Source organism: Acomys minous, assembly GCF_964271855.1.
Source record: "Acomys minous genome assembly, chromosome: 5".
Classification (NCBI taxonomy): Eukaryota; Metazoa; Chordata; class Mammalia; order Rodentia; family Muridae; genus Acomys; species Acomys minous.
In genome coordinates, this window is record NC_140494.1 from 77,398,553 (window position 1) to 77,410,168 (window position 11,616).

At 42.5% G+C, this 11,616-nt stretch overlaps 1 protein-coding gene across 3 annotated transcripts in view; it reads left to right on the plus strand.

The window, feature by feature from the left end:
* Positions 1-10,481, plus strand: part of SESN3 (sestrin 3) — a 58,699-nt gene extending 48,218 nt beyond the window's left edge. For all 3 annotated transcript variants that reach the window (XM_084781289.1, XM_084781288.1, XM_084781290.1), the window contains exons 7-10: positions 5,032-5,150; positions 6,059-6,249; positions 7,928-8,072; positions 9,626-10,481. In XM_084781289.1, the coding sequence (XP_084637415.1) occupies positions 5,032-5,150; positions 6,059-6,249; positions 7,928-8,072; positions 9,626-9,712 (542 nt within the window). In that variant the 3' untranslated portion in view covers positions 9,713-10,481. The remainder of the gene's footprint in view (positions 1-5,031; positions 5,151-6,058; positions 6,250-7,927; positions 8,073-9,625) is intronic.
* Positions 10,482-11,616: the final 1,135 nt, after the last annotated feature.

Consider the following 11,616-nt stretch of genomic DNA (forward strand, 5'->3'; position numbering starts at 1 on the left):
CTACAGCACGCTTTTGATAAGTCAAAGGGGTGTGCTCAACATATCAGGAGAAGCATAGATAGCAAACCAGTAGCTCTGTTTTTGTGTCACATCGTGGTATACGCTGTGTGGCTGATAGGGCACCTGTCGTCCATAGGGTTGTCACCGCAAAGGCGAGATGCCTGAGATGCCTGAGATTGTGATGTGTTGGCTGTCATGTCACAGGCAGTCGGGATTTCCTAGACCCAGTGTAACAGAGAGGAACCGTCTTCATACATACACTCAGTCTCTGACTGAAGTGTTTCTACACAGCACATGGCTATCTCTGTTCCTCTGAAGCCCATCCATAGGCCTGATGTCTTTACTCTGTCCAGGATACATATTTAAATCGGTCAATTGCTAAGGTCAGCAAGGTGACTCAACAGTATTTGCCACCAAATCTGACAGTCTGAGTTTGATCCTGAGATCCACATAGTAAAAGGCAAGAACTTATTTCTGCAAGTTTCTCTACCCGCCACACATGCTTCATGGCATGCTAACCTGTATACATGCGCACAAAAAAAGCTATATAAACAAATGGGAAAATGCACTTTTCTTATACCCTTAAGGGGCTTTGGAATAGTAAAGCAGATTTCCTATTCCCTCTTTTAAAGGTACCAGGCAGTACATCGTAACCGTGATTTAGGCAGCATGAGCTGATGTCCAAGTCACATTTCCCTGGAAACTAGATCAGTCAGTCTGAATTCCGGGAGTTGTGCTGTGTGTCAAAGAGCGTGGAGCAGTAACTCAAATGCTGCCTGCCTTTTGTCATTGTCCTGGTCATTTGAAATAGCTTTTAGGTTTATTTTATTTATTTATTTTAGATATTTTATGTATATGACAGTTTTCCCACATGTATATATGTGTGTCACATGTGTGACTGGTGTCCGTGGAGCTCGGTTGATGGCGTCAGTCCCCTGGAACTCTAGTTATGAATGGCTGTGAGCCATGTGTACATTGTGAGAACCAAGCCCAGTCCTCCATGAGGGCAGCCAGCACTCTTACCTGTGAGCCATCGCTCAGCACCCCATCCTGTGAGCCATCGCTCCGCACCCCATCCTGTGAGCCATCACTCAGCACCCCATCCTGTGAGCCATCACTCAGCACCCCATCTCTATGCACCTCCCCATCCCCTGCCATGCCTGCAGACCAGACACCTCTGCACAGTGCCCAAGAGCAGAGCAGAGGCCAGGATGGGGCGCTAAGCTTGAGAACAATGTGGGGCATTATCAGTGTCTCACTGGGAACTTGAGTCTAACACTAAGAAACGAATTGGGTGCATTGCAGTTAACGGAAATCTTTGACTGAAAGATACAGAGAGAACAAGTAGAAGTAAAGGAAAGTACTGCAGCGGGGGGGGGGGGGGGGGGGGTCCTGGTCTGCTAACACCGAGAGCTAGTAGACTACTGTTTGAAGAGGCAGATGATACTATTAGGGGTAATATCCATTTACTCTAAACATTAAAATTTCAGTTTACTTAAAGTCACTGGAGCTTGAAAAATGTAAATATGTCACTTCTTTAGGTTGTTTTGAAATCATAGAAATATATCTTAGGTTCCAAGTATATTTTTTTCTTTTCGGGGTGATATGTCCATAGACAAGGGCAGCCTCTTTTTTCTTTTCAAGACAGGGTTTTTTTGTGTAGCCCGGCCATCCTAGAAAAGAATTTTTATTTATTTATTTATTTTTATTTTTATTTTTATTTTTTTGGTTTTTCGAGACAGGGTTTCGCTGTGTAGCCTTGGCTGTCCCAGATTCACTTTGTAGACCAGGCTGGCCTCGAACTCACAGCCAACCACCTGCCTCTGCCTCCTGAGTGCTGGGATTAAAGACATGTGCCACCAAGCCCAGCTAGAAAAGAATTTTTAACTAGCAAATTTTAAACTTATTTCAAAAATTATATTCTAATTTTAAATATATTTTAGATTTATTTTATGTGTATTAGTGTTTTGTCTGAGTGTTTATGTGTACATGTGTGTACCTGGTGCCAGAGGTCAGAAGGAGGCATTGGATCCCCAGGAACTGGAGTTTTAGGTAGGTGCTTGTGAGCTGTTATATGGGTGCTAGAAACTAAGCCCAGGTCCTTAGAACGAGCAACAAGTGCTCTTAACAACTTAGCCATCTCTCCAGCCTCTGTATTCCAATTTAAATAAATAAGGCCGCATCATATATAAGCTATCCCATCGTATAAGTGTTTTTACCATTAACTATCCCCAGTACCAAATTTGCTAACTATAGAAGGATAGTATAGAAAAATGATCCTGTACAGTGGCTATTGAGGGTTTTAAAATAGATTTACCAATTTTAGAATCAAAGTAGAATTTTTTTTTTCTATTTAAAAAAGGCATTAGTATGACAAGGCTCCCAGATTCCATGTAGGGAAGGACTCTAAAGGATTCTAAAAAGGACTTCTAAAGATTCTAAAGAGGAACCTTTTAATCCTGAAGAAATATATGTTTATTTTTCTTTTGGGGGCGGTGGGTGTTGTTGTTTTGTTTGTTTGTTTTGTATTTGCTTATATTATTTTATGAGATGTCACTGCCTGTGATTGGTTGGCCTATTAGGCATCAGCCTGGCCCCATTGCTTTGGGGCTGCAGCAGCACAAATCCAGGAAGACATCAAGGTCCTACAGTCATTTTGATGGGACCCGGCCATCCAAACTCTCACAGGAGGTTCCACCTTGTTCAGATCCTGCCATTCCTATGTTGCTATTGGAGAAGCACTTAAGACCCAAGCATAGTAAAACATAAGTGATTGAAAGACCTTCCATTGTTGTTGTTGTTGTTGTTTTTCAAGACAGAGTTTCTCTGTGTAGCCTTGGCTGTCCTAGAGTCGCTTTGTAGACTAGGCTGGCCTCGAACTCACAGCGTTCCGCCTACCTCTGCCAACCATACATCCCTTCTTATGGACGTATTATTTAAAAAATAGGTATTATCTACTGCTGCTGCTAAGTTACAGGGTTTTTCCTGGGTTCCACTTTTATATGGTTACTATTTATTTTGAAATTAAAAGTTTAAAATTGTATATGAGCAGAAAAAGTAGATCAAAGGCAAAGAAAGTACTGTGACAAGTCCAGTGTGAACGTTTGCAAATGAATCCAGGGACACAGGCCATAGTTAATTCAGCACCACATTCTTGGGTGGAGTTCACTTTGTAACCCATAAAACTCTAGTTTTCTTAGTAGGCTTGACTGACGGACTGACTGACTGACTGACTGATTGACTGACTGACTAGGATTACATTTTTAAACATTTTGTCATTTTGATTATGGTGTGATACATGCATGACACCTTTGAGTTGGGAGCTGATGCTTTGGTGTTTGAATGGAGTCTGGACGGTAAGAGAATCAGTGACTGTGAGTTTGCATTTTAGATAAGCCCACAGTTTCCCATAAAGGGAAGCCGCTCAGAAGCTGTGGGCGGCCCTGGAGACAGAGCTGCTAGGTGGAGCACCTTGCCTAGTATGTGCAAGGGCCTGGGATCGATGCCCACCACTAGAGGAAGAAAAAAGAACTTTAGATCAGGGCTGACGGACAGTTAATTATTTTATTTCTTAAGTGGATTTTAATATACTTTTTAATACAGTGAAATAAAGAAAACTGTGGCTGTTGTGGGGATAGCATCCACCTGCCATGCAGGAAGTACTCAGCAGACACCAGTTTCTTCTCTGCTTGAGTGAAGAGAATTCAGTGTGCTCAACAATGTGTGGCCTAGGAATTTGATCTTTCCTGCTGTTCTCATGCATCCCAATTAGTCCTTGGCTGCAATTTAAAGATTAAAGAGGAGACTTTGTCTTAGTAGAATTTTCATATATAGTCTTTCAGAAGAATTTGGATAATTGCGCCTCACACTTCTAAAAATTTACTCGGATAAGAATTTGTTTTTTATTATACTATATATATAGTATATCATATTTTTGCCCATTTTATCCAATATTTGTTACTTATTAGAGACTGAATTAATTTAACATTAATTAAAGTATTTACAAATAACTTATTCCTTGCATAGAAACTACTTTTTTATTTTGAGAGTAGTATGTTCATTATGGAACAGAGAAAACCGAAGCTTCTTTACTCCCTGTTAAATAGTTGAAATCATATGAGGAGAAGTAATTACAAAGATACAGTAATGTTGATGCTGGAGAGAGGGCTAAGAGGCTAAGAGCACTGGCTGCTCTTCAAGAGGTCCTGAGTTCAATTCCCAGCAACCACATGGTGGCTCATAACCATCTATAATGAGATCTGGTGCCCTCTTCTGACAGACAGGCACACGTGCAGGCAGGATGTTGTATATATAATAAATATAATAAATAAGTCTTTTTTTAAAAGGCACTAATATTAATGACAGTGAGTTGGAAGAAAATTGTATTCATCTTAAAATCATGTGCACTGAGCATTTACAGTTTGTCAGTAGTGGGTTTTCACCATACGTTAGCATGCAGGGCTACGTAAACACCATGTTGCCTCCCTGGTGTCCCTGACCACAGCCTCATTAGCTCCCTTGACAGCACAGGAGTGTTCTGCTCCCACACCCATGCTTGGCTGAGGTGAGTGCTCACTAAGGAGCTCACAGAGAGGCTAGCTGGGCTCCCAGAAGGCCCTCCTTTCAGGATGCTTGGAAGCTGACACTGAACTAGAGTGAAGGGAGTTTTTATGTTGAGAACCAGATGTAATTTTAAAAGATGCATCTTCAAACACAGTCCCTTTTCTTTCCCCATGCCCTATGTATTCCCTTGGAAAGATCAAACAAGCTTTAAGGCTTATGTTCCCAAGTCCTAGCTTCTGCCTCAAAGTTAGTAAGTCTGACATGTTGATCTTTTCTACTGTTGTTTACATGTTTCACTTTAGTTGGGACTTTTCCCTACATAACTATAACTAAATCTTAGCACCCAATATCTGATAAGGAAATTCTACTTAGAACTTCACCAGTAGATATTTTGTGTAGAGGGAGCCGGGGCCCCGGGCTCATTGTTGCAGCTGTGTGAGTCTCCTGAGTGCCTTTATTGTCCCTTAGATTTTGAAGATGACAGCATCGTAACAGCAGATGTTTCTCGATACATTGAAGACCCAGGTTTTGGGTATGAAGACTTTGCCAGGCGAGGAGAAGAACATTTACCAACATTCCGAGCCCAGGTAGGTACACAGCGCTTTTAACCTAGAAGAACTGGAGAGTTCTGTCCTCCCAAAGGATAACTGTTGAAACATAAATGAAGTGTCTTGAGTAGCCAATAGGCATTTTTATAGTGTCAGTATAACTTTTTATCTAACTTGCTTTTCAACGGAGTCTATTTGATGTCCTCATAGGAAGGTAATTATTTCAACCTATTCACCCTTAGGAAGTCACAAGGAAACTGTATGTTTGCCCACATTATGCAGGATAGTTACATATGTTTGTGCCATCCTTGGAGGGGCAGGGGAGGAATCAAACTATATGATGTCATTTATAAAAATGCATTTTGAGATATGACTACACCCATAGTTTGTGCTTTAGGGCCAGCCTCATGCAGCTCAGTGGACTCAGTGGGGGAGGGGAGTTTAATGTAGGCTCCTTCATGCCTAAGTAAGTTTGGTGACATAGGAATAGTCAAGAACTTCTGGGTCCAAGCCGGGCATGGTGGCACATGCCTTTAATCCCAGCACTCGGGAGGCAGAGGCAGGCGGATCACTGTGAGTTTGAGGCCAGCCTGGTCTACAGAGTGAGTTCAAGATAGCCAAGGCTACACAGAGAAACCCTGTCTCGAAAAACCAAAACAAAAAACCAAAAAAAAACCCCCAAACTTCTGGGTCCTTTCAGATAAAGTATAGTGTGCACAGTGCCCACCCCGAGGAAGTGGCCAGAGTTCATCAATCATGCCAAGGCCTGGGCCCTATGAGACAGCACCCTGGCCCTGCACTCTACAGCCTGACGAGAAACACCCTTGGTAAAGCTGCCATCCTAGAACTGAGTTAGAAATACCCTACTAACTGTCTTCAATGGCTTTATTTTATTTTAAAAATAAAAAGCACAGGATTTAACAGAGCGTACACTCTTTCTGCTCCAGGACTACACCTGGGAAAACCATGGGTTCTCACTGGTGAACAGGCTTTACTCTGACATTGGGCATCTCCTGGATGAGAAGTTTCGCATGGTCTACAGTCTCACCTACAACACAATGGCCACCCACGAGGATGTGGACACCACCACACTGCGCAGAGCTTTGTTCAACTACGTTCACTGTATGTTTGGAATCAGGTATGTTCCCTGTGCAGACAGCTGTATACCAATTCAAGCATTTGTTTTATTTATGGCCTGTTTGGGAAGTACATCTTTCTGAGAAAATGTTACCTGATTTAAAACTTAATTCCATCTTAGAGATGATTTTTTTCATTTAAAGTTTCCTAAGTCTGGGACTTATGGATATAGCTGAGTCCAATCCCCAGCACCCACATAAACCCACACTTGTAACCCCAGCTTTGGGAGGTAAGGACAGGAGTCCTTGGGCTCACTGGCCGGCCAGCCTTGCCTAATTGGTAAGTCCCAAGTCCCAGCAAGAGACTCTACCTCAAAAAATAAGTAGATAGCATGTGAACTTTGACCTCCACTTCCACACATGCACACACTGCACATGCACATGCACTGCACATGTAAGCTTAAAGAAATAAGTTGATGTGTTGTGGATCTTGATAATGACACAAGTACAATAATAAGACTTTGCTATGACATGACAATAAATACAACTGAGAATCCTTTCTGAAAGAATAGGTTAGTTTGGGAAGAAAAAAAAAAGGTCTCTTCAAAGAGCAATAACGAATTCAGGTCTGTGTGGTTAGTATGGCTTGCCTTGTGGGAGAATTGTAGTTAGGGCACCAGTGAAGCCAGCAGAGACTCTGTCCTTGCAAAGCTGTGTCACTCTCAAAAGCACCAAGGTGAGACGTTTGGGTCATGAGTTAATTAAAGCTTCTAGACTGAAGAAGTTACCTGGAGAGGATGGTACATACAGGAGGGGAGGAGATGGAGAGGCCTAATCGGGAAAGCTCTAGAGCTGGGCTCTGCAGACTTATCTGTGAGACAGATCTGCAGAAAGGCCTGCAGTCATGAACACATCCACATCTTTTCTGATAAAAGAAAGCTTTACAGCCTAGAACCTACTGGGATTCAGTTTGTTAAGCAGCCTTCTCTATAGTTTTAAGCAAAACACCACCAAATTCCTGACACATCAGCTCATAATGGAACGTATTATAAAAAGAACACTACAGGGCTGGCTGGCATTCCTAACCTGAACAGCGTCTGGAAGCTGGAGCTGTAACGCTTGCCTTGTGTGTTGAGGGCCTAGGTTTGGTCTCCATCCTTGCAAAAGAAAAATCAAAAAATGCCGCCAAGCCCTAAATGTGATCTCTTACTCACATGGCTTTGGATTTAGGAATATTCAGAATTTCGGTTTTCAGATTAAAGCTGTTTCTGCTCCATCAGCCTGAGGTGTTGGACTCATACCAGTGTGTCAGACTCAGAGTTTTACCCTCTGCTTGGAGCACCCAACTCTAGCTTTTACTGGCCGGTCTGACTTTGCTCATCTACTTCCTTCTAGTATTTTCTAAAATGCAGAATGCCTGCCTGCCCTGTTTAAAAGCCACAGCTCCTCACCTCCCAGGCTGTAAATCCATGTTTCTCTAAGTAGTATCACCACCTACAAACTACCTGTTTGCTCTGTAGTTTTCTTCTTTTACCTTAATAGAGTTTAAGCTCTGTGAGACTAGGGATGGATTTTATCCTCCTGTTCAGTACAGATCTCCAGTAAGGAGAAGGGTGTATGACATGCCAGACACCCAGCAAGTGCTTCTGGTGACTTACTAATGAGCTTTGCTTATGACGTCATTGCATAGCACCTAAGCAGGGAGGCATGGGTCTCCTGTCACACTGCTGTCCCTCGCAGGTATGATGACTATGACTATGGGGAAGTTAACCAGTTACTTGAACGGAGCCTGAAGGTTTACATCAAGACAGTGGCCTGCTACCCTGAGAGAACCACGAAGCGCATGTACGACAGCTACTGGCGGCAGTTCACACACTCAGAGAAGGTCAGTGTTATCGCCAAGCCAAACTCAAAGACACATGTTCAGCATGACAGGGGTCAACCACGTAAGAGGGAGGGCCACGTTAGTAAGTTGCTGCTATTGAACTGGATATTGTTTGTCATGTTTTCTTAATTTAAAGTATATTGACTATTCACAAAATTCTATCTAACATGATGTATGTCTTATTCAAGGTTTCTATTGCTATGATAAAACACCATGATAAAAAGCAGCTTGGGAAGGAAGAGCTTATTTCAGCTTATACCTCTGATATCATACTCCATCACTGAGGGAGGTCAGGCCAGGGAGAGACACTGCATACTGGCTTGCTCAGCCTGCTTTTTTAAAATAGCATCCAAGACCACCTGCATAAGGGTGGCACCACCTGCAGTGAGCCAGGCCGTCCCTCAACTGTTATCTACCAAGATGCCCTGCAGACTTGCACACAGGCCAATCCTATGTAGGCATCTTCTCAATTAAGATTTCTTCTTCCCAGATGACCCAACCTTATGTCAAGTTGACATAAACACTAGCCAGCACAGTATGTAGCAGTTTTAGCATCAGCCTTTGTAAGATTAGATCTAAATACCAGTAAATTTACCATCCTAACTACTGAAAGCCGAGTAAAAAGCAGTGCTGATGGAACTGTACCCAGCCTAGAAGCCACTGCCATTTAGAAACTCTTGGAGGCCACCAGGTTACTATTAGAACAGGCATTTCTCATTTAGTTTAGTATCTTGCCATTATAATGAAGGCCTGCAAGCCAAATATATTGTTATAGAAGACTATCTGTGGATGGACTATATGTGAATTTTTATTTAAGTTAAGATGCAGTGAGTGGCAAGAACTTTTATCAACATTATAGCATCAGATCTGGCTTAAGACTTAGGCCTTTTAAGCATTGAATCTAAGAGTCTCCTTTATACTACAGTGTCCAAGCTAGAGGTAAGAAAATATTTCTTGTGTCCTGACAGTCCCCAGTGATCTGTGTGGCCTTGACAAAGTATGTTATGGCTCCATTTCTAATAATTTTTAAAGTCTTAAAGTCAGTTACACACCAGGCAGATTGCCTACTTCATCTTCAGCCTTGATGCATCTTTGTGCAGTTCTTATCTGCCATAGGTTTTCTTCCCTTTCTAGAGACCATATATTCTCATCAGGAGAAGATGCCCAATGATATGTTCAAGTGAGAGGAAGAGACCAAGATAACTTGGCATGCTAACATTTCCTCGTAGTCAGTTTAGAAAGTCTAGATGTGTTTACATCAGCCTTTCAGCCGAGTGGTTTTCCCGAGAGGCGCAATGGGTGATGGTTGTCTGGACACATCAGCTCCTCAGACGTACCAAGTGGAGCTTCAGCTTCACTCTAGCGCTTAAAGGTAAAGCTAGAGCTTGACTGTCCACGCTGCAGGTTTGAGTGTTCATTATACACGCATGCACGCCCAGGCCTGCGTGTAGCACCTGGATACAATTAGCCTACGTAAATGTGGTACCTGAAAACCTCTTTGGCTGCTTCCATTGTGTTGTGTAGAAACTAAGCCAATGCTGTTTGGTTTCCAGGTTCACGTGAATTTGCTTCTGATGGAAGCGCGGATGCAAGCTGAGCTACTTTATGCTTTGCGTGCCATAACTCGGCACCTGACCTGAAGCACCTCCAGGAAGGTGTCAGCATGTGTCACGGCCTGTCACACAGGACTCAAATCAGAACTTGTCTGTGATGCAGCCACAGCAGTTACTCAGCTCTCTAGTGTCAAAGTTTAGCTGTCGGAGTTTTTGTTTTTGTTTTGTTATTATTGTTAGGGTTTGGTTTGGGGGGGTTGTTTGGTTGGTTGGTTGTTGTTGTTTTTTCCCCCGGCTGTAATGTGCAATGGTGTGTTTCATATTTCTTGAAGCTTAACATCGCTAACAATTGCAGAAGTAGCCCTGACAAGCACTACTTTATGTTGCTTAGAGTTGGATTTTTGGATATGACCATAAATCATGAACTGGTTTGTTAATGTTTCACTTCATTGCTTTGAAGTTCATGTGTATGTGTATTATTTTTCTTTACTTTAAAAAAAAAAAGGAAAAGTGCTTACAATCCACTCAAACAGTTGTTTTTCAGATATCAAAATTCAGCAAAGAATGGTAGCCTCTACCACTCTAAAATCCCTCGTGTCCTGAGTCTGGGGAAAAGCATGTGCTGCCGACCCAAGCTGCTCTGGGGCACGGCCTGGGTCCCCAGGAGATCAGCAGGCACTGTGCTGTTTTTGTTTATCCAGTTTTTTTTTCCTTAAACTGCTATTGGCAATAACGTGAAATGTGATACAGACATAGTCCATAATTTAATGTGAAATTAATTATGATGAATTCTATAGCATGCTACTGAAATGCCAAGGTCAGCTACTTTCTTTGTCTTCTAAAACAGAGGCCCTGTTTTCCCATGTCTGTGTGGCAGTGGACTTAGGCACAGTCCCCTGAGTCCTGGGCCGTGGCCCTACGTTGCCTCTAGTAGCTGGTGCCCACCGTGCTGCTTACAGCTCACACACTTGGCACACACCCACACAACACTGACCAAACTTTTCTTTGCACATTCTCCTTTTCTGAGAGTTAAGGAAGGTTAGTTAATAGACCCCTATTTTTTCCTGTTACACTTTGGGAAATTATTTTACATGATTTTCCTCTTATTTTAACTTAAGTAATTCATTATTCAAAGATAAACATTGTGTTCCTGTGCATTAATGTGATTGAGCAAGAACAAAACAGTGCAATGTTTTCAAAAATCAACTCAACTCCCCCTATCACGTCACTGCAGAAGTGTCCTTTTACACAGAGCCATAAAGAAATGATCGTCAGATTTCTTTATTGTGCTAGGCGTTTTTCAGTTTTACCTTGCTGAGGTTGAACAGTGATTTCACCGTGCCAAAGCATTCCTTCCCCAGAAAAATCTGTTTGGATGACTAGTCTTAAAAAAGAAAAAAGAAAAAGAAAAAGCATTGTTGGGGAGAAAAAAAGCAGCCAAAAAGTCACATTTTTGCATCAATTTATGTTGTTGGATTAGACTATCTTCAGAGAGCACAACCTTCTGTGTTTATAGCTTTAATTTGTATTGTGTTAATGAACCAGTGAAGTGCCTAGCGAGCTGCTCCTGGAGGCCACAGCTGCAAGGCCTACGCACCTTTGCTTGAGGAAAAGTGTCGTGCATTTTACGCATACATGCCAATCTAGAACATAGCCGTCTCTCCTAGTAAGTCATCCAGGGGGCTCCACTGAGAGCTCACATAGGGTTTCCTTGTTACGTGGGTGGACTTGTCCTCTTACAAAAGAACTGTGGGCCAGTGTTGTGGTAGGCTGTGCGCCCCTTCTGTCAGCTGTCCTTTTCTGCCATGTTATCTCCTTTTCCCTGGGATTTTGTTCCAGAGAGGAGAACAAAATCGGCTGTAGACCTGTCAACATGGGGAGTTTTAGACTCCAGGATCTTGTTTAAAATCATCCATGTAGGGGAAAGTTTTTGAAGACAGGGTGGTTTCTTTAGAGAGATCCTTTAGAGGACCTGTGCCAGGCTTCTTGTG